The sequence below is a fragment of the Saimiri boliviensis genome, chromosome 11, assembly GCF_048565385.1.
Source record: "Saimiri boliviensis isolate mSaiBol1 chromosome 11, mSaiBol1.pri, whole genome shotgun sequence".
In the NCBI taxonomy this organism is placed as follows: Eukaryota; Metazoa; Chordata; class Mammalia; order Primates; family Cebidae; genus Saimiri; species Saimiri boliviensis.
The window spans coordinates 102,660,598-102,684,557 of record NC_133459.1 but is presented as its reverse complement, the minus strand read 5'-3'; the positions used below and the strand labels follow the sequence as shown (position 1 = coordinate 102,684,557).

At 39.0% G+C, this 23,960-nt stretch overlaps 1 protein-coding gene across 2 annotated transcripts in view; it reads left to right on the top strand.

The window, feature by feature from the left end:
- The window catches only part of GPSM2 (G protein signaling modulator 2), a 52,660-nt gene extending 28,700 nt beyond the window's left edge, over window positions 1-23,960 (top strand). For both annotated transcript variants that reach the window (XM_010343976.2, XM_010343975.2), the window contains 6 exons: window positions 674-803; window positions 8,821-8,891; window positions 12,935-13,111; window positions 16,056-16,215; window positions 17,598-17,815; window positions 23,226-23,960. In XM_010343976.2, coding sequence (XP_010342278.1) covers window positions 674-803; window positions 8,821-8,891; window positions 12,935-13,111; window positions 16,056-16,215; window positions 17,598-17,815; window positions 23,226-23,465 — 996 coding nt within the window. In that variant the 3' untranslated portion in view covers window positions 23,466-23,960. The remainder of the gene's footprint in view (window positions 1-673; window positions 804-8,820; window positions 8,892-12,934; window positions 13,112-16,055; window positions 16,216-17,597; window positions 17,816-23,225) is intronic.

Genomic DNA, 23,960 nt, shown 5'->3' with positions numbered 1-23,960 from the left:
AGGAAGGTAAGGCTGGGCATGGGGAAATGGAAGGAGAATACTAAAATACGCCTCTACTCTACCCCAATGTCTACATGGAGAAAAGTAGCATGGTATTGAAGGAAAAGCATGGTTCTTAGAATCAAGGACGGCTTCTTGTTGTAGTTCTGCCACTCACTGGCTGTTTGAGCTTGGAAACCTTTTGTGAGCCTCAATTTCTCTCATATGCAAAAGGAGAATAATAATATCTAGGTTGCAAAGTGTTATAACGATTAGAGATAATATATATTACAAGTGCCTAGCATAATGTCTGGTGCTGGCTTAATAAACATTAACTATTATACTATGGAAATAAAATAAGGAAATTTTATTCATATACCAAATTAATGTGGCCAGGATAATCTATGTTATTAGTATGATGCCAGAGAACAAGAGCATCTAATGTTTAGACAAGTAAAGAATTAAGAGTACAATTAGCTGTCCTATTGTGATATTTTAGAAAATTATTTTTTCTTTCTATATTCTTTAAGAAAAACTATTCATGGAAAAAAAATATTCATTCAGTCCCATAATTCTAATATACTATTTTCATTTCTCTATATTTTCTTCCAGCTGTAGTTTCCCTACATTTACAAATAATCTTCATTCTTTGTCTGTAAGTACTACTGTAAAATATAAATGTTTGTGGTTGTAGGTTGGGGATAAAAGCGGTGAACTAACAGCACGACTTAATCTCTCAGATCTTCAAATGGTTCTTGGTCTGAGCTACAGCACAAATAACTCCACAATGTCTGAAAATAATGAAATCGATAGCAGTTTGAATGGTAAGTAATAGGACTTTTAAAACCCAATTTTTTTATCCTCAATATTTAAAGTTATTTATCACAAGTTTGCCATATTCAGAGAGAATACATAACATAGGAAGATCAACTTATATTTTTTATTGTTGTACACAGCTCTGTTAATTTGTAAGCATAAATATGTAATTATATGTAATATATAATTTGTAAATGGAAAACAATATTTTATAGTTTTTATCATGAACTTAGGAATGGCGATGGTATCATTCTTTTCTTTTGTAAAAATACATTTTAATTCTCTATCAAGCCGGGCGCGGTGGCTCAAGCCTGTAATCCCAGCACTTTGGGAGGCCGAGGCGGGTGGATCACGAGGTCAAGAGATTGAGACCATCCTGGTCAACATGGTGAAACCCCGTCTCTACTAAAAATACAAAAAATTAGCTGGGCATGGTGGCGTGTGCCTGTAATCCCAGCTACTCAGGAGGCTGAGGCAGGAGAATTGCCTGAACCCAGGAGGCAGAGGTTGCGGTGAGCCGAGATCGCGCCATTGCACTCCAGCCTGGGTAACAAGAGCGAAACTCCGTCTCAAAAAAAAAAAAAATTTATCAGCTCATTCAAAAATTTATAAATGTGGAGGTGCCAAAATTTTTAAATGTTGTTTATTCTTTTTATCTCATACAGTTTTACATATTTGATTCGTTTAGTTCTTTTTCCCCCATTTCACTTCCAAGGTGAACTTTCTTAGGACTTTATTTTTTTAATTCAGAAAATCTAAGATACTCTATTTTTCTTTTTCTTTTTTTTTTTTTTGGTGGCAAAATCTATTTTTAGGAAACTTTGCTTAGGTGCCAGTTTGGTTTGACATTTCTATAGAGAGGAAACTTGCTATAATGTCTCTTTTTGAGTGAAAAAAGTCTACTTAAGAAATAAAAGGAATAAGATTAGGTTCACATTTTTTAATTTCATCGGTATGTGATTCTGTATGAGATCATTTTCCGAAGCTTGAGAAATTCTCAGTCTAAAAAAAAAAAACTACTGACAAATATTTTGAAGTTGAAAGTCAGTGATAAATCTACCTTTTCTCTTTCCACTTTTTTTCTTTAAAGTCATGAAAAAAAGGGAAAAGGTATTACTGACTACTCATCTGATTTATACTTTTAAAGAATATTTAGTGAAAAGTTCTGAAGTGTGAGCCATATAATAATTTGTGACTGCATGCTTTGTGGTTAGATGATGGGCCAAAAAGTTTTTCTGTGTTGAACTTTCATATAGGTTATTCCATAAGAGCTCTCATCTTTAAAAAGCAAAAACAGTCGCTTGTCTTCATGGACCATTCTAGCTATAGACCTGTTCCTTTGTTCCTTTCTATAACAAAACCTGGAAAGATACTAATTGTTCATTGTTTTTACTTCCTTGCCTCCCATTCTCTCTTCAACCCACTCCCGTTGGGCTTTGCCTTCTCCATGACTCTGAAACCACCTTTCAAGGTTACCACAGACCTTCATTTTACCAAATACATCAATGTCAGCTCACTCGATTTTTTTCAGCAATGTTTTCTATAGCCAATCATTCCCTTCTGAGAGTACTTTCTTCATTCAGCCTTCAGGATTTCTGTATTTTTCTGGTCAGCCACTCTTGTCTGTATTCTTTTCTCTCCTCTCCATCTTTCTGTCCTCTAAGTTTGTAGTGCCCAGGGTTCAGTTCTTTACAGAGTAACAAGTGAAAATGAAAATAACAAAAATGGTTAGGTAGCCTGAGGGGGTTAAAAAAAAAAAAAAGCTAACATTTATTGAGTGCTTGTGATGTATTAGGCACTGATTTAAGTGGTTTACATGTTTTAACTCATTTAATTGTAACAATTCTAGGCTGGGCGCGGTGGCTCAAGCCTGTAATCCCAGCACTTTGGGAGGCCGAGGCGGGTGGATCACGAGGTCGAGAGATCGAGACCATCCTGGTCAACATGGTGAAACCCCGTCTCTACTAAAAATACAAAAAATTAGCTGGGCATGGTGGTGCGTGCCTGTAATCCCAGCTACTCAGGAGGCTGAGGCAGGAGAATTGCCTGAACCCAGGAGGCGGAGGTTGCGGTGAGCCGAGATCGCGCCACTGCACTCCAGCCTGGGTAACAAGAGCGAAACTCCGTCTCAAAAAAAAAAAAAAAAAAAAACAATTCTAGTAGTTAAGTTTCTGTTATCCTTAATTTACAGATGGAGAAATGGAGGCAAGAGAGGTTAGGTAAATTTCCCAGGGTTACCTGTGAAGTAAGTGGTAGAGACGGAAGTTAAACTTAGTCACTATGGCTCCAGAATCCATCTTATGTGATAGTTACGTCTTAATGTGATGTTAACACACCTCAATAATTGATAGATAAAAATCAGTGAGAAGTCAGGTATCAATAATAAAATAGAGATTTGACCAACACAATTAATAGGCTTCATCTAATGCAATATTTTGCAAACTATGTCTCTGATGCTTTAATGAGTTATAAAATCAGCCCATGGATTGCAGCTAGCATTAAAAATACACATACAGGAGCCGGGGCATTGGCTTATGCCTGTAATCGCAGAACTTCGGAGGACCGCTTGAGCCCGGGAGTTTGAGACTGGCCTGGGCATCTAGGAAGACCCCCATCTCTCCAAAACATTTTTTTAAATTAGCCATCCATGGTGGCATGAGCCTGTGGTCCCAGCTACTTGGGAAGCTGAGGTGGGAGCTTCGACCCAGGAAGTCGAAGCTCCAGTAAGCCATGATTGTGTGCCATTGCACTCTAGCCTGGGCAACAGAGGAGAAGCTACCTTCAAAAAAACCCAAAAATCTACACACATATGTGTATATGTATATATAAAACTGTTGTGTGAAGATTTTGTTGTATGTTTGTCCTAGGTATATACGTGTATTTTTTTAATATGGGGTCACAGCTTAAAAGTGAAAACCACCAATTTAATGGAAATACCTAACCACTCAATTCACATTTTTTTTTTTTTTTTTTTTTTGAGACGTAGTTTCGCTCTTGTTACCCAGGCTGGAGAGCAATGGTGCGATCTCGGCTCACCGCAACCTCCGCCTCCTGGGTTCAGGCAATTCTCCTGCCTCGGCCTCCTGAGTAGCTGAGATTACAGGCACACGCCACCATGCCCAGCTAATTTTTTGTATTTTTAGTAGAGACGGGGTTTCACCATGTTGACCAGGATGGTCTCAATCTCTTGACCTCGTGATCCACCCGCCTCGGCCTCCCAAAGGGCTGGGATTACAGGCTTGAGCCACCGCGCCCGGCGCTAATTCACATTATTTTTAAGCATTCATGAAACATTCACAAAAAATTGACAATAAAGCAAATCTCAACAAATTTAAAAGTATTTGTATCACATCTACATCACACATGCCCTGAGCACAGTGCAATTAATTTAGAAATTAAGATAATATATACAACATTCATCTGAAAACTTAACACACTTCTCAGTAACTTATAGGTTGAAAAAGAAATCTTAAAATTAGCAAATAACTTAGGAGGCCAGGCTCAGTGGCTCATGCCTGTAATCACAGCACTTTGGGAGGCTGGAGGTGGGCAGATCACCTGAGATTGGGAGTTCAAGACCAGCCTGACCAACATGGAGAAACCCCATTTCCACTAAAAATACAAAATTAGCTGGGCGTGGTGGTACATGCCTGTAATTCCAGCTACTTGGGAGGCTGAGGCAGAAGAATTGCTGGAAAATCAGGAAGTGGAGATTGCAGTGAGCCAAAGGTTGCTGTGAGCCTAGATCGCGCCATTGCACTCCAGCCTGGGCAAGAAAAGCAAAAATCCCTCTTGAAAAAAAGAAAAGAAAAATAGGACTGAATTATAAAAATACTGTTTCAGTTTTGTGGCACATGATTTACATTGGTACTTAGAGCAAAGTGTATGTTGTATTTAAAAAGGAAAAAGGCTGAAAGTGAGCTAAATATCTAGCTTAAAAAGTAAAAACTGAAAGAAGGCAAAAATTAATACAGGGCAGAATTTAATAAAATTAAAGATTCAGTAGAGATTTTTTTTCAAGTCAAAATTTGGTTACAAATTGTTTAATTTTGACTACATCTACAGCAGGATTGCTCAAAAGGGGCATAATAAATAGGCAGAGATTAAAAAGAGATTCTGAATAACGTTATGACAAAGTATTTGAAAATCTAGGAGAAATGGGCAATTTCTGGAAAAACAAGTTGCCAAAACTGATCTAATGGTAGAATGTAATGTGAATGGCATGCTAATGGCTAAAATTATTTTAAAAATTAGATAATTAACTTAAAATCTTCCCACTAGGAAAATACCTGGCCCAGATGGTTTTACAAGTGAGATAAACCAGCCACTTAAGAAAACTAATAACACTTGACACAAAAATTTTATAGGCAACTGAATACGTGGAAATACTTTTGTCAGTCTTTCTGAGAACCATGTAACCCTGATAGCCAAACTGGACAAGAACAATACAAGAAAAGTAAGCTGGGGGCAGTGGCTCATAACTGTAATCCCAGCACTTTGGGAGGTGCAAGCCCATGGATCACGAGGTCAGGAGTTCAAGACCAGCCTGGCCAACATGGTGAAACCCGGTCTTTACTAAAAATACAAAAATTAGCCGGGCGTGCTGGCATGTACCTGTAGTCTCAAGTTACTCGGGAGGCTGAGGTAGGAGTATCGCTTAAACCCGGGAGCAGAGGTTGTAGTGAACCGAGATCACACCACTGCACTGCAGCCTGGGGGACAGAGCAAAACTCCATCTCAAAAAAAAAAAAGTGTGTGTGTATATATAATTTTTATTTTAAAAGTATATGTAAATTATATGTATACATATGTATATAAATAATAAGCCTGAAAGTAAAAGGATAGAAGATTCATCATGCAAAACTAACCAAAAGACAGCCAGTATAGCATGTTAATATCAGATAAAAAGTACTTTAAGGCAAAAGGTCTTACTAGAAATGAAGAAGGTTGGCTGAGTGTAGTGGGTCACCTTTGTAATCCCAGCACTTTGGGAGGCCAAGGCAGGTGGATCACAGCTTAGCCAACATGGTGAGACCCCCATCTCTACTTAAGATACAAAAGTTAGGCCAGGCGCGGTGGCTCAAGCCTGTAATCCCAGCACTTTGGGAGGCCGAGGCAGGTGGATCACGAGGTCAAGAGATTGAGACCATCCTGGTCAACATGGTGAAACCCCGTCTCTACTAAAAATACAAAAAATTAGCTGGGCCTGGTGGCGCGTGCCTGTAATCCCAGCTACTCAGGAGGCTGAGGCAGGAGAATTGCCTGAACCCAGGAGGTGGAGGTTGCGGTGAGCCGAGATCGCGCCATTGTACTCCAGCCTGGGTAACAAGAGCAAAACTCCATTTCAAAAAAAAAAAAAAGATACAAAAGTTAGCTGAGCATGGTGGCAGGCATCTGTAATCCCAGCTACTGAGGAGGCTAAGGCAGGAGAACCTCTTGAACCTGGGAGGCAGCATTTTCAGGGAGCCAAGATTATACCACTGCACTCCAGCCTGGGTAAGAGGGTGAGACTCTGTCTCAAAAAAAAAAAAAAAAAAAAAAAGGAAATGAAGAAAGAGGATCGCTTGCATCCAGGAGTCAAGACCAGCCTTGGGTGACATAGGGAGACCCCTGACTGTATCAAAAATAAGTTGGACATGGTGTTGCATGCCTATAGTCCCAGCTACTTGATAGGCTGAGGTGGCAGGATCGCTTAGCCCAAGAAGTCAAAGCTGCAATGAGCCGTGATTGTGCCACTGTACTCCAGCCTGGGCAACAAAGCAAGACCCCTTCTCAAAAAAGAGGTCAGGGACTGGCCAGGCATGATGGCTTATGCATGTAATCCCAACACTTTGGGAGTCAAAGATGGACAAGGTCAAAGGTCAGGAGTTCAAGACCAGCTTAGCCAATATGATAACCAACAGTACACAAATAGCCCATAAATATATGAGAAGACATTTAACTTCATCTCGTCAGCAAAAATCACAGTGGAGTACCATTGGAAACCTAAGAGATGAACAAAAATTGCTACCAGTATTAAAATGATGTCAGGGGGCCGGGTGCAGTGGCTCACACCTATAATCCCAGCACTTTGGGAGGCCGAGACGGGTAGATCACGAGGTCAATAGATCAAGACCATCCTGGTCAACATGATGAAACCCCATCTCTACTAAAAATACAAAAAATTAGGCCGGGCGCGGTGGCTCAAGCCTGTAATCCCAGCACTTTGGGAGGCCGAGGCGGGTGGATCACAAGGTCGAGAGATCGAGACCAACCTGGTGAACATGGTGAAACCCCGTCTCTACTAAAAAAAAATACAAAAATTTAGCTGGGCATGGTGGCGTGTGCCTGTAATCCCAGCTACTCAGGAGGCTGAGGCAGGAGAATTGCCTGAACCCAGGAGGCGGAGGTTGCGGTGAGCCGAGATCGCGCCATTGCACTCCAGCCTGGGCAACAAGAGCGAAACTCCATCTCAGAAAAGAAAAAAAAAAAAAAAAAAAAGATTAGCTGGGCATGGTGGTGCACACCTGTAGTCCCAGCTACTCGGGAGGCTGAGGCAGGAGAATTGCTTGAACCCAGGAGATGGAGGTTGTGGTGAGCCGAGATCGCACCATTGCACTCCAGCCTGGGTAATGAGTGAAACTCCGTCTCAAAAATAAATAAATAAATTAAATAAATAAAATAAAATGATGTGAGGTAATGGAAACTCTTATGTGGTACTGATGGGATAGAAATTGGTATACTCTGAAGTACAATCCAGCAACATTCTGGTGAGGTTACTGCACATCATTTCAATACTGGTAGTAACTTTTGTTTACCTCATAGGTTTCTAACAGTACTCCACTGTGATTTTTGCTGATGAGATGAAGTCAAATATCTTCTCATATATTTATGAGCTATTTGTGTACTGTTCAGTGTTCCAACTGTATGATCCAGCTGTTCCACTCCTGTTCCACTCCCAGTTACATACTCCTGATATCCACCAAATTGGAAGAAATGCTTGTTCATGTACACTGAGAGACATTTCCAAGAGTATCTGTAGTATTGTTTATCATAGCAAAAAGTTGGAAGCAACCTAAATATCTGTCACTAGTAAAATGGATAATTTCCTAGTCCACTCTACAGTCTGTTATTTTTGAGACTGTGTGGATGGTATAAACCAGTTATTATAAAACCTTTGCCTAAAAAGGCAATGAAAATGAATTAAGGTATACATATAACTTGGATGAATCTCACAGACATAAGACTTCTCAAAGCTAGTTGCAGAATACATATAGTATGATACCATTTATAAATGTTTCAAAACCCGCAAATGCTATATTTGTAAGAGATACATACATTTGTAATGAAAATGCATAAAAGTGCAGGGAAGACAAGGGAAATTACGAGGGGAGTTACACAAGGGGAGTTTAATGTGTTCATAAATGTTTCATTTTTTTAAGCTAAGTATTAGTTATTTCTTATGCCTTTTAAAATAAGTGCTAAATATTTTAAAAGATTGAATGGATATGGAAATTCTCTAATAACTTTACTGAAAAAAACTGAGGTCTTGTTTACTTGTTTTCTGACTGGTAGTAAGTCTGTCCTCTAATGAGATCTTTAAATGGAAAGGGGTAACTTAGAAAGGAGTAACAGCATAGTAGTGGGGTGCTAGTTTGATTCTTTTCACACAATCGAAGGCCTACAGCCTTTTCCTTATGTTATAAGGAGTAAACTGCTCTACAATTTATATTTGAAACTATATGGATAGTATAAAACCAGTTATTATAAAATGCCTTTTTCAAAGTAAAGGGTAATTTAGTAACCAGTGAGAGTTTTCCAACCAAACTGTAACTTCCTTACATCAAAGCATTTTAGAGGGGAATGTATATTCTATTTTTGTGTAGCTGGTATGGAAAGTTATTATTCTTAGAAGAATACATACTTGTCCATGTTTTCTCCTTTCATATGGGTTTGTGTATCAGACTTTAGAATTGAATGATATAATGATGATGAACTTGTACTCTTAGGTACTCCTTGGTTTATCTGAATTGATTTTTTTTAAAGGTGTACGCCCCAAGTTGGGACGCCGGCATAGTATGGAAAATATGGAACTTATGAAGTTAACCCCGGAAAAGGTGGGTGGCAGTTTTTATGTTTTAAATTTCATGAACTATTATAAAATGTTTTAGTAACTTTTAATTTAATGAAATAATTTAAATAAGGCTTGCCCTATGTAGATGTCACTTAAAAATTTGCCTTTAAAAAAATCAGAAAAAGTACAGTGAAAAAAAAGAATGCATATAGTATGCTGCCATCTGTTTTAAGAAAAATGCCTGCATATATTTCCTTTGTAGATTCAAAAAACATTCCTGGAAGAATATGTAAGAAACTGGCTAACAATTACTGCTTCTGAGAAGAGGACTGAGTGTCTGGGTTAGGCTAGAAATACTTTATGTATCAGTTTGAACAGTTTGAATCATTTACCATGTAAATGTATTTTTTTTTTTTTAAGAGATCAGGAAGCTCAAAACAAAGTCTTTTTCCCCAACTTCATAGCAACATTATTGCCAAGATGAATCAAATTTATGATTAAGAGGAGAGTTGTTTTTCTAGCTGCATTCTTGAAAAGCATTTTTTTTTAAACAAGTACTTTTGTATTGAAGATACATCTTCCCTAGGCTTTGTCTTGGGGGAGGTGGTGCGTAGTAAAAGGGAAGGGACTTCATAATTGGAAACAGGTGACTCAAGAACACATCAAGGCTACTTTCTTCCATTTCCTTTTAACTGAATATTACATTGTCAAATAGGCTCTTATTCTTTTGCGTGTATTTTTAAATTTATTTTACTTATTTATTTTAGAGTTGGGATCTCTCTGTCTCCTAGGCTGGAGTGCAGTAGTGCAGTAGAGCCATGGGCTCAAGTGATCCTCCTGGCTCCGCCTCCCCAGTAGCTGGGACTACAGGCGTACATCATCATGCCTGGCTAAGTTTTTTCCTTTTTCAGAGGCAGTCTCTCACTGTGTTGTCTAAACTGGTCTTGAACTCCTGGCCTTTAGCAATCTTCCTGCCTCAGCCTCCTGAGTTGCTGGTATAGCTGTGAGCCACTGCGCCAGCTGTGATGTATTTTTTAAGATACTTTTTGTAAAATATCTTCATTATAGCAACTTTAGAAAATATGAACACAGCAATCAAGATAATCAGTAATCCTGCCTCCTGATAGTAACTACAGTTATTTTGGCATCTATTCATCTGGCATTTTCATATGGATGTTGTAGACACTATAATATGTGGTAATTCTATCAAGAATATCTTTCCAGCTGGGCACAGTGGCTCATACCTGTAACCCTAGCACTTTGGGAGGCCAAGGTGGGCAGATCACTTGAACCCAGGATTTTGAGACCAGCCTGGGCAACATGGTAAAACCCTGTCTCTACCAAAAAAAATATATATATATATACACACACATACATACACACACACACACACACACACAAACACACAAATTAGCTGGGCTTGGTGGCACATGCCTGTAGTCACAGCTACTTGGGAGGCTGAGGCAGGACTATCATTTGAGCCTGGGATGTGGAGGTTGCAATAAGCCATGATTGTGTCACTGCACTCCAGCCTGAATGACAGAGTGAGACCCTGTCTCCAAAAAAAAAAAAAAAGAATCAAAAGAAACAAAAAGGAACATCTTTCCATGTTATTAAGTATTCTTCTGCCCTATCATAATAATAGCATATATTTCAATAGTGATAGTTTATGTGTGAATAGTCTTCAAAAAACCAACATATAAAATTGTGTTAGAATCATATCCAAGCCGGGCGCGGTGGCTCACGCCTGTAATCCTAGCACTTCGGGAGGCTGAGGTGGGTGGATCACCTGAGGTCAGGAGTTCAAGACCAGCCTGGCCATCATGGTGAAACCCCATCTTAAATAAATAAATAAAAATTAAAAAAAAAAAGAATCCAAGATATTTTTATTCCAGTCATTCACAGAGTTATTTGGAAACTCTAGTAATTTTTTTTTTTTTTTTTTTTTTTTTTTTTTTTTTTTTTTTTTTTTTTTTGAGACGGAGTTTCGCTCTTGTTACCCAGGCTGGAGTGCAATGGCGCGTTCTTGGCTCACCGCAACCTCCGCCTCCTGGGTTCAGGCAATTCTCTTGCCTCAGCCTCCTGAGTAGCTGGGATTATAGGCACGCACCACCATGCCCAGCTAATTTTTTTTTGTATTTTTAGTAGAGACGGGGTTTCACCATGTTGACCAGGTTGGTCTTGATCTCTCGACCTCGTGATCCACCCGCCTCGGCCTCCCAAAGTGCTGGGATTACAGGCTTGAGCCACCGCGCCCGGCCAACTCTAGTAATTTTTAAAGGACTTTGTGATTCTCCCAAAATGTCCAGCTGTTCTCTGAGTGGTTCTCAAATATAAATTTGTTAAATCCACATATTAATGTTTTTAAAAAAGCTTTTAAGGCAATTTTAGTCTATGTTTTTCTTTTAGGAACATACTAATAAGTAGCAAAAATAATCTATCTTCTGCCTACTTATGTACTGGTACTAGCAGTGTTATGCAAGAAGCTGACCAGATTAGACTTTGTAATTCTCTAAGAGTCAAGTGATAAAATTTTATCTTTAATTTTTCTTTTTTTTTTTTTTTTTTTTTTTGAGATGGAGTTTAGCTCTTGTTACCCAGGCTGGAGTGCAATGGCGCGATCTCGGCTCACCGCAACCTCTGCCTCCTGGGTTCAGGCAATTCTCCTGCCTCAGCCTCCTGGGTAGCTGGGATTACAGGCACGCACCACCATGCCCAACTGATTTTTCTGTATTTTTAGTAGAGACGGGGTTTCACCATGTTGACCAGTATGGTCTTGATCTCTTGACTTCGTGATCCACCTGCCTCGGCCTCCCAAAGTGCTGGGATTACAGGCTTGAGCCACCGTGCCCGGCCCTCTTTAATTTCAAATACGTTTAAGTGGAATTAGTTCTTTGTATTGGTTTCATTTCCTCATAATAAGCTGTCAAAGAATTCATTATTTCATTATTCTCAACAAAGTAAAGAAGCATATGTAAGGAAAAAGGAAGATTTCTAGGTTAAGAGGCTTCCTGGGAGAGTATGCAGTGGGAGGGAACTTTTGAGGCTTCGATGCCTGAACTTGGATATGTGAAAATGTTTTATTAACCTCACATTTGATAATTTTGCTGACTATAGAATTCTTGGTTAGAAATAATTTTTCTTCACAGTTTTTAAGACATTGCTTCGCCCTCTATTCTTGTTTTCAGTATTGTTGAGAGGTTCAAATAAATATATAGGAAACATTTTTAATTTTCTTCTTGGGTTTTGGGTGTAGCTTTATATTCTCACATCAAGGACCATTTTCCTTTTTTCGAAACAAGAGACCATGAAATCACTGTAGTAAATAATTTTCCCTTATGACCTCTATGTGAAAAGGAATCGATGGCTTGGTTCACTTATAGCTACATGTTTTAAAAACAGCAACAAATACACACACACACACACACACACACACACAGCCAGTCAGACTTAAAATCTGTGCATTTGACTGTAAATTTTACCTATGAAAAAATGTGTCACTAAAGTTACTACATGGCATGAACCTTTAGAGTTACTTGTAAACATTTAAGACTGAATGTTTAAGCTGCAAATGTCAGAGCTATTAGTTAAGCCAGATTTAGACCTTTATAAATTGATTTTGCCTATTGATAATGTAGTATGATATTCATAAAAACATAAACCATTTTATTAAAAATTACTGCTATTTTTTAGATATTAATTTTTATGTTTAAAAATTCTACATCTAAAATTTCCAGTTGTAACAGATTTTTTGAGTAACTCACGTCTAGAGCAAAACTTTGGCTCCTTCTCTGACCATTCATATTTTATTTTTATATGGTTTTGGCAAACCTTGCTTTCTTATTTTAGGTTCTTAAAAACCAGCATTTTAATATTTTGATAATGAGGAATCCACAGCATGCACTGGGCATAAGCTCTTGAAAATAGCGCAGTATACCAAAATATCTTTTTTTAAAAGAGATATAAAATTCTTCCTCTCTCTCCCAATAGTAAATACGTGAATATGTCAGATTAATATTACAGGAAACCAGAAGAGAGCTGGGGTTTGGGAGATGTTTTTTCACCTTTCCATTTGTAATTTTTTAGGTACAGAACTGGAACAGTGAAATTCTTGCTAAGCAAAAACCTCTTATTGCCAAACCTTCTGCAAAGCTACTCTTTGTCAACAGACTGAAGGGGAAAAAATACAAAACTAATTCCTCCACTAAAGTTCTCCAAGATGCCAGTAACTCTATCGACCACCGAATTCCAAATTCTCAGAGGGTACGTTTAAAATAGATTTTTTTTTCAAGTATTGTTGTTTGAGTACCTACATTTGGGTTTTCTTGTATTCATACTGGATTTTTAGTAATTTAGACATTTAACATAAAATGTCTTTGTATTCATAGTTGCCTATCTTTTCTATCTTCTTCAAAACTAGAAATGGTAATTACTATCTTAGTAGATAAATTGCTCCCTTGTATTGGACAAAAATTACTTTTTTCTTTTTTTTGAGACATAATCTTACTCTGTCACCCAGGCTGGAGTACAGTGGCGCAATCTCAGCTCACTGCGACCTCTGCCTCCCGGGCTCAAGCATTTCTCCTGCCTCAGCCTCCCAAGTAGCTGGGATTACAGGTGGGGTCACCATGCCCAGCTTATTTTTGTATTTTTAGTAGAGATGGGGTTTCACCTCCTAACCTCAAGTGACTGACCTTCCTTGGCCTCCCAAAGTGCTGGGATTGTGGGCGTGAGCCACCACGCTTGGCCAATTATTAATTTGAATAACTATTGTTTGGAAAAATACTACCATTTATTTCACTGCATTGTCTCCCAGTAAAACTACCCTCTACTCAGCTCAGAAGACAGAACAAATTAAATTCAGATGCTCAAGGATTTTTAAATATTAGTTTAGAATGAAGTGTGTCTGTTAGCATCTACTTCTATTAATCACATTATTGAAACTATAATGATAGAACTACAAACTTTTGATGAAAAATGAGCCCGAGCAACATGATTAAACTCTGTCTCTACCAAAAAATAAAAAGTCAGCTGGGCATGGTGTTGTGTGCCTATGGTCCCAGAGCCCAGGAGGTGGAGGTTGCAGTGAGCTGAGATCATGCCACTGCACAACACTGTTGCCTGGGCAACAGAGTGAGATTGTGTCTCAAAAAAAAGTAAAATGATCATAGCAATCAGTTTGTTTAATTTACTTAGAAATTAAAATATCATGGGTTTACTCATAAGTATCAGGAAATCCCTAATGCAGCTACCCTATAATCTGATAAAAGGATCAAAGTAAGTTACAAAGAAGGTATTTCCATTTCCAAACCCATTTCTCTGCTGGGCACAGTGGCTCATGTCTGTAATCCCAGCACTTTGGGAGGCCAGGGTGGGTAGATCTCCTCAACTTAGGAGTTTGAGACTAGCCTAGGCAACATGGTGGAACCCCATCTCTACCAAAAATACAAAAAATTAGCTGTGTGTGATAGCACACACCTGTGGTCTCAGCTACTCAGGAGACTGGGGTGGGAAGACTCCTTAGCCTGGGAAGCAGAGGCTGCAGTGAGCTGAGATTGCCCCACTGCAGTCCAACCTGGGTGACAGAGTGAGACCCATCTCAAAGAAAATAAATAATAAAAAATAAAATCGGATGGGCACAGTGGCTCACGCCTGTATTCTCAATACTGTGGGAGGTCAAGGCAGGTGGATCATGAGGTCAAGAGATTGAGACCATCCTGGCCAAGATGGTGAAACCCCGGAGGCTGAGGCAGGAGAATCGCTTGAACCCAGGAGGCAGAGGTTCCAGTAAGCCAGTATTGCACCACTGTACTTCAGCCTGGATGACAGAGCAAGACTTCTCAAGAAAAAAAGAAAGAAAAAAGAAAAAAAAAAAAATCCACTACCATGTCTTAGCCTAGTTCTTACTCTATTACCTAGATTTCAATAGGTACCTGCAACTGATCTCCCTGCCTCCATTATTATATCTAAACAAAACAGATTAAAATTGACTACTGCCATTGCTCATCTTATTTCACATAGGATAAAGTCTACGTTTGTTAGTATTGCTTACAAAGGCCTCTTTCCTCCTCTGTACCTACCCCTACCCTTCAGTTCATCATCTCTTTAATACTACAAACTTAGGCCGGGCACGGTGGCTCAAGCCTGTAATCCCAGCACTTTGGGAGGCTGAGGCAGGTGGATCACAAGGTCGAGAGATCGAGACCATCCTGGTCAACATGGTGAAACCCCGTCTCTACTAAAAATACAAAAAATTAGCTGGGCATGGTGGCGCGTGCCTATAATCCCAGCTACTCAGGAGGCTGAGGCAGGAGAATTGCCTGAACCCAGGAGGCGGAGGTTGCGGTGAGCCGAGATCGCGCCATTGCACTCCAGCCTGGGTAACAAGAGCGAAACTCCGTCTCAAAAAAAAAAAAAAAACTACAAACTTTTTGGACTGCATATTAACTAGTATGAAACATCTCTCACCTGCAAATGCCTACTCATTCTTAAGGAGCTGACACAAAGATGTGCTGTGAAATTTTCCCTACTTCTCCTAAAAGTTAGTTCCTCTATTCTACTCAGGCCCATAACATTTTTTGTATATGTGCTTTTATTATAACACATCATTATGAAAAAAGTAATAATTACTCGTATTAAGCACTGCATTCATCCTTTTAATTTTGAAGCCTTCCAAATGAAGAATATAGGTCTTCCTCTCCTCACAAATATTCATTTATTTGAAGTTTGTATTTTTTCAAGATCTTCAAATCTTATAATAAAAAGACCTTAGAAATCACTATGCTAGGAAAATATACCTGTTTTCTTTAACAGCTCTTACAAAGAGATAAGTATACTAAAATTCCACTGTATATAATGTTTAGAACTGAATGTGGAGCCTGAAGTACAGGCCTCTGTATCACCAGTGTTTGCATAATTCAGTATCTGTAGCAGTTCTCTTAAGTCTGAGATATGTTTCTTTAGCCTTAGAAACAGGAATTAAAAACTAGAAGTGCTTTTTGTTAGCTGGATTAAAATAGCCTTTTATTACCAATATTTTCCATCTTGTATTCTTTTTTAAAATAAAAGGTCAATTTATATTTTTAATTTATTTTTATTTTAATCCATCGTTTACCTTTTGCATTTGAATGCATCATGATGTTCACTGATGATATAAAGATAATACTGGAATATTTCAAATGAACTGGACTTCCTCTCAATATTTTAGAAAATCAGTGCAGATACTATTGGCGATGAAGGGTTCTTTGACTTATTAAGCCGATTTCAAAGCAATAGGATGGATGATCAGAGATGTTGTTTACAAGAAAGGAACTGCCATACAGCTTCAACAGCAACTTCTTCTACTCCCCCCAAAATGATGCTAAAAAGTAAGTCATCTCTTTCTCCCCCAGTTTTAATAATTCTCTTCGATATGCTTGTGATTTATTTCTGAGAATTTAGTTCCCATCATAAGAGATATGATAAATGAGCCTGAATCCAGGTGTATCTGAAATGCTGTTTATACAGTTCAAACAAGGTTTTTTCAGTTCCCTGAAGTATATCTGTGTTTTTAGTCCAGTGTGCTTTCATAACTATATCATACTACCTCCCTAGTTTTCTTTGAAAAATCTGTTGAGGAAAATGTGACTGTGAGCCAGGTGTGGTGCTGCATGCCTGTAATCTCAGCTACTTGGGAGGCTGAAGTGGGAGGATCACTGAGGCCAGGAGTTTAAGGCTATAGTTTGCAATGATTGTGTTTGTGAATAGCCACTGCACTCCAGACTGGGCAACATAGTTAGACCCTATGTCTAAAACATATATATATAAATAAAATCTGGTTTTATTTATTTAGAGACAAGATCTTGATGTTAGCTAAGCTGGAGTGCCTGGGCATGATCATAGTCAGTGCAGCCTTGAACCCCTGTGCTCAAGCGATCCTCCTACCTCAGCCTACGAAGTGGCTGGGACTACGGGCACACACCACCATGCCCAGCCAATTTTTTTTTTATTTTTTGTGGAGACGAGGTCTTGCTGTGTTGTCCAGGCTGGTCTTGAACTCCTGGCCTCAAGTGATCCTCCTGCCTTAGCCTCCCAAAGTGCTGGTATTCCAGGCATGAGCTACCATGCCCACCCTAAATATAACTTTTAAAAATAAAAATGAGGAGGAAAGATAGTTATACATACCTTGTGATTACATATAAAATGTCAATATTTCATATCTGGATCAAAAAAGAAAAATGAAGACAGACTGAAGAGGAACCTATGGCCAAGGCTGAGGCTAAGGCCTGGCTGACTTAGAAAGGACTAAAATAGGGTACTTAAATTTTTCTATTTCAGCTACCAAAAGGCTTCTTACACCATAGACCAAGACTTGCCAGCAGCACTTAACTGTTAGTTTACTAAATGATTTGTATCCAGGGCATGGAATAAAAAAGCACCGTCTCATACATCCTGGTCTGAAAGATGATGTAAGAAAAACAGTTCATTCACCTTCTAAAATCTAGTCACGTATCTTATAGTTACATTTTGAGTGAGCATTAAACAGATAAATACAACCAAATCTGAGTAACCTCCAAGTGGGTCATTTGAAGTACTCTGAGGCTCATTATTCCCTCCCACCAATAAAAACCGCACCTATCTAACGTCAGTGTCAGCGCTACAGCTGGAGGGCAGGGCAGGTACTGGGACTGGCAAGGCCAAAAAGATCTAGGTATACAATAAATGTGCTTAGGGTTTTTTTTAACCTTTGTCTTTGTTCGTCTGTTCTTAGCACCATCTGTTCCTGTGGTATCCCCCAATACGGATGAGTTTTTGGACCTTCTCGCCAGCTCACAGAGCCGCCGTCTGGATGACCAGAGGGCCAGTTTCAGTAATTTGCCAGGGCTTCGTCTAACACAAAACAACAGCCAGTCAGTACTTAGCCACCTGATGACTAATGACAACAAAGATGCTGATGAAGATTTCTTTGACATCCTTGTAAAATGTCAAGTATGTCTGCATGTTTTTTTCATTCTGCATACAGCTCAGATATCATGAAGAACATTGGCAGTGTTATAATTCTCATTCAGGAAGGGCTTATTTTGTATTAGAGGCTTTAATTGTCCATCATTATTGAACACTGATTACGTTTCAGGAGCTATTCTAGGCATTGAGGATATGCTAAATTTTTAAAGGATCTTACATTTTAGGACACAGAAGTGGGTACAAGTGTGTGTTATAGAGAGAGAATGTGTGTGTGTGTGTGTATGTGTGTTGTATTAGGTAATCATACTTGCTATGAAGAACTATAAAGGAATAGTGGGTAAGCAAAGGTGGTGCTGGTAGAGGGGGAGTGTCTGTTTTAGATAGGGTGGTTAGAGAAGACGTTTGTGGATTGTCATTTGAACAGAGACATGAATGCAGTGAAGCAGTCAGCCATGTGAGTATCTAGAGAAAGAATATTCCATGCAGAGGCAGCAAGTCCCCTCTTCGATATAAAAGCTTAGCCAGTTCAAGGAATGGCAAATGTAACTGGCATGGGATGAGCAGGGGAAGGGGAAGAGTGGTACAAAATGATGGAGAGGTAATCAGGGCCTAGATCATATAGGCTCTTGGAGGCCACAATGAAGTCTTGTGTTTTAGATGTATTAGGATGTACTGGAAGTGTCCTCAGAAAGGATGCTGGCTACTGACAGAAGAATGTAGAGTGGCAAGGCTATTAGTATGAAAACCAGCCAGGAAGACTGTATAGTGATGCAGGCAAAAAATATTGGTGATGTGGACTAGAGTGGTGGCAGTGAGAAGTAGTCAGCACAGGGCTGTATTATTAGTTATTATATCAGTTATATATTATGGTTAGTTGGCAGGACCTATTAATAAATTGGATAAAGCGTTTCAGGGAAAGAGAGAATCAAGAATGACTTATACCTTGAGCAACTGGGAAATGAATGGTTCTATTTACTGAAACAGAGATGACTAGAGGAGAAACAAGTTTGGGGAGAAAAAGCAAGAGTTCTGTTTTAGACATGTTCAATTTGGTAAGCTGTTAGCCTGTTCAAGGAATGGCAGGTGAGACTGGCATAGACAATGAAGTAGAGGTGTTAAATAGGCAATTTGATGTAAAATTTGGAGCCCAAGGGAGAATAAATTTGGGAGAGCCCTGGAAAGAAATTACCTAAAGAATAGGACAGAAAGAGGTCCAAGACTAAGCCCTGAGCATTTCAGAATTTACTAGTTAGATGGAGGAAGATGAGCTGCCAAAGTAGCAATAGCCAGAGAGTTCAAAGGATACCCCGAGCATGTGATGTGGTGGAAATCAAGTGAAGAATGTATCTTAAGCAATGTTCAACTGTGGCAAATGTTGCTAAGAACCTGAGTCAGATGATATCTGAACCTACCAGATTTGGTAACATGGAGTTTTATTAATAATTTTGAAAGATACTGTTTCAGTGGCAGGGTGGGGACAAAGGATTGAGTGGGGTGAGAAAACAGGACGTGAGAGACAGTAAATACAGAAAACTTTAATGAGTTCAGTGGATCATTAGCTAGAAAAGAAGTATAAGGCAAAAAAATTTTTTTCTTATTTTGGATGATAACATAGTTTACAGACAGAAATAGTCAAGTAAAGAAGGGAGTCAAGTGATGTAGGTGAGTCTGGGATAATTGAAGAACAGTTTTTATGTAGGTGACAGAGAGAAAGCAGAGTATAGATTTGGAGATGGGAGCAAGTAGGAATTCTCTCTGGCTGCTTTTATTTTCTCACCCAAGAAAGAAGTAGAGTCATTCATTAAGATTGGGGTTGGGGAACACTATAAATTTGAAGAGAATGGAAGTGGGAAATAGTTGACTTAGAGAAACAAACTTGTGGAAAAGTATCAAGAATACCGTGCTGTGCTAAGAACCCACCTGAGGCCCAGCACAGTGGCTCACGCCTGTAATCCCAGCACTTTTGGGAGGCAGAGGCAGACGGATCACCTGTCTCTTCTAAAAATACAAAATTAGGCTGGGCACGGTGGCTTATGCCTGTAATCCCAACACTTTGGGAGGCTGAGGCAGGCAAATCACGAGGTCAGGAGTTCAAGACCAGCCTGGCCAACATGGTGAAACCCCATCTCTATAAAAAAAAATACAAAAAATTCTCTGAGCATAGTGGTGGGCACCTATAATCCCAGCTACTCAGGAGGCTGAGGCAGGAAAATTGCTTGAACCCGGGAGGCGGAGGTTGCAATGAGCCGAGATCACACCACTGCTCTCCAGCCCAGGTGACAGAGTGAGACTCCATCTAAAAAAAAAAAAAAATTATCCGGGCATGGTGGCGCATGCCTGTAATCCCAGCTACTCAGGAGGCTGAGGCAGGAGAACCACTTGAACCCGAGAGGCAGAGGTTGCGGTGAGCTGAGATTGCAGCATTGTACTCCAGCCTGGGCAACAAGAGTGAAACTCCATCTCAAAAAAATTTTTAAAACCCCACCTGAAGCTCAGTCACTGGAAGTAAAACTGGTGAGTGCAACTGTGTATTTTATCCAGTCATAACCAGCTGCTTGAGGCAGAGAGATAAACCAAGATTGATATTTTACCAGGAGAACTGGATATAGGGGAGAGACTGGTAGTTTGAAGACATGTGCCAGGAAGTGGTTTTAATAATGGACTTTAGAATCTAGGCTGTAGGAAGGGAAATAAAGAAATGAAAGGTGTGAAGTAAAAAGTAGCAGTGGTCCCAGTAGATTCAAGGAATACTAAAGATACATAACAAATCATCAAGGTATCTGAAGCAAAAATTAACAGAATTGAAGGGAGAAATGGATAGTTCTACAAAAATAGTTGAGGAATTCAGTATCCTATGCTCATTAATGGATAGGACAACTACACAGAAGATAAGGAAATGGAGGATTTGAACAACAGAGTACGCCAACTAGGTCTAACGTGTGTATATAGCACACTCTACCAACAACAGCAGCATGCACAGTCGTTTTAAGTGCACATGGAACGTTTTCAGGTCAGTCCACATGTTAGGCCACAAATTCTCAATAGATTTAAAACATAAATAAAAAGTACCTTCTCTGACCCCATGGGATAAAATAAGCAGTAACAAAAGGAAAATGGGGAAAACTCACAAATTTGTGGAAATTAAACAGACTCTAAAACGACTAATCCATGAAAGACATCACAATGGAAATTGTAAAATAGAGACAAATAAAAAAATATACTAAAACGTATGGGACACAACAAAGGTAGTGCCAAGGGGAAAATTCACAGCTGTAAATGTTACAGTAACAAAAGATCTCGAGTCAACAACCTAACTTTACAACACAAGGAACTAAAAAAAGAAGAACAAAACCCTAAACTAGCAGAAGGAAAGAAAAATAAAGATTATAGCAGAGATAAATAAGATGCAGAACAGAAAAAAATAGAGAAAATCAATAAAGCCAAGACATTTTGAAAATACATTAACAAAATTGACAAACTTTTAGCTAGACAGACTAATTTTAAAAGAAGATTCAAATTACTAGAAATACAAACTTACCAAGAAGAAATGATGAAGAAACAGAAAATACACCCATAGTAAAAGGAGATTGCATCAGTAACCAAAAACCTGATAAAAGCCCTGGACCTGATAGCTTTACTGGTGCATTCTATCAAACATTTAAAGAACTAACACCATGCCTTCTCAAACTGTTCCTTCCAAAAACAGAAAGGAGCTCTGTCAGCCTCTGCCAAGGCAGGTGGATCACGAGGTCAAGAGTTCAAGACCATCCTGGCCAACATGGTGAAACCCCATCTCTACTAAAAATACAAAACAAAAACTAGCTGGGCGTGGTGGCATGTGCCTGTAATCCCAGCTACTCGGGAGGCTGAGGCAGTGAGCTGAGATTGCGCCACTGCACTCCAACCTGGCAATCTTGTCTCAAAAAAAAGGCAACCCAAGATAAAATATTTGGAAATCACATATCCAGTAAGGGATCAATTTCCAGAATATATAGAGAACTAAAACTCAACAGAAAACAACTTGATTCAAAAGTGGGCAAAGAAAAGAATGTGCAAAGAACTGGAAAAGGCATTTCTGTGGATATAACAAGAGGCTAGACTATAACCAGGGGAGCCAGATGGTTAAGGCTGAAGTGAAGGATGAGAACACTAAATCAGAAGTCTAGGAACTGAAGTGTTCAAGTGTTGGGTTAATTGGAGGACACTGAAATTATCAACTGAGCGAAGGAGAAATGAGTGAGCAGGGTATGTGTGGAGGCAGCACTGACTTAGGAGGGCAGTTAACTGTACCCTCTGAGGGTTGTGGGAGTAAATGTTGAGGGATCTATGTGCTTGTCACTATCCCCAACAATGTAGTGGGTACTCAAATATCAGCTATCACACTTTTATTCTTATTATTGAGCTACAATGCCAGAAACTATGGTGTATACTTGTTACTGCTTGTACTTTTTATTTGATGAGTAGCATGTCTAATATAAGAATCATAGGCCGGGCATGGTGGCTGACACCTATAGTCCCAACACGTTGGGAGGCCAAGGTGGGTGGGTCACAAGGTCAGGAGATCGAGACCATCCTGGCCAACATAGTGAAATCCCGTCTCTACTAAAAGTATAAAAAATTGGCTGGGTGTGGTGGCAGGCACCTGTAGTCCCAGCTATTCAGGAGGCTGAAGCAGGAGTATCGCTGGAACCTGGGAGGCAGAGGTTGCAGTGAGCCGAGATTGCACCGCTGTACTCCAGCCTGGTGACAGAGCGAAACTTCGTCTAAAAAAAAAAAATTCAGTTTGGGCTATTTCTTAACAGATTTAACTGCCTAAGACAGAGGCAGGCAAACTTTTTCTGTAAAGGATCAGATAGAAAATATTTTACAGTTTGCAGGCCATATGGTCTCTGTTGCAACTGCCCAACTCTGCCATTTAGTAGGAAAGCAGCCATATAGACAATATATAAACAAATGTATTGATGGAGAAATGAAAATGACACCTCATTTACAGAAGCAGGAATTGGCTTATAGTTTGCTGTCTCCTAGCCTAAGATGTGATTTTTTAAATGTGGTTCCTCATGGGTTTTGTACATACTTCTAAAGATTTGTTGTTGCACTGTTGATGCCTGTTAGATTATAATCTTGAACTGTTATACACAGTTGACCTTGTCTCAGATTATTCCTTGTGACCAATTATAATTAAAATAGTATGACTTTAATATAATGCACATACTAAACCCATGAAGCAGCTATACTTATGGAAGCAGCTATACTTAATTCATTTTTTAAAAAGAATTTTATGTAGTTTGAGGTCTAAAGATTAATTTCTGAGAAGCCAAAAAAATAGCTTACAACTGCATTTTCTTGTTATGACTGACAGAGATATTACATAGCTTCATGCTTTTTTTTTTCCCACAGTATGTCTTTAAATTTCTTTCTCATAAACTTTTAGGGATCCAGGTTAGATGATCAAAGATGTACTCCGCCACCTGCTACCACAAAGGGTCCGACAGTACCAGATGAAGACTTTTTCAGCCTTATTTTACGATCTCAGGCAAAAAGAATGGATGAACAGAGAGTTCTTTTACAAAGAGATCAAAACAGAGACACTGACTTTGGGCTAAAGGACTTTTTGCAAAGTAATGCTTTGTTGGAGTTTAAAAATTCAAGGAAAAAATCAGCAGACCACTAGTTACTATGGATGTATTTTTTTCCTTTCAGAATACGGTAAGGAAACAATCTATTACTTCTTTCCTTAAAAGAAGAATTTATAGCACTGTAACACGTCTTAAAATATTTTTAGAATAATGTAAATAGTTAACCTTCAGTAGTCTATTATTAAGGCTTTAATACTTCTCTGGACACTCACGTGTTTCAAGGTGGAGGTGTCCTGTAAGGTGCTTCATCATCTGTGATTACTATTTGGGATGTGTTCTTTGGCAGCTTGTTAGATTACTTTACCTAGTGTTTGTACAGTAGGTTAAATGAATCATAGATTAGAATTTAATCCTCTTATGGAAGTTAAGTTTTTAAAATCTTAATTGACAGTGGCATTTTGTTATACATAACCATGGATGTATAGTGGGAAACAATGCTGTTTAGTAAAAATAATGTACTTGACCAATGTAAAAAAGTATATAAAACAGTCTTATTAAAAAGCTAGGTTTTTTTTTTCCCTCCATGAAAA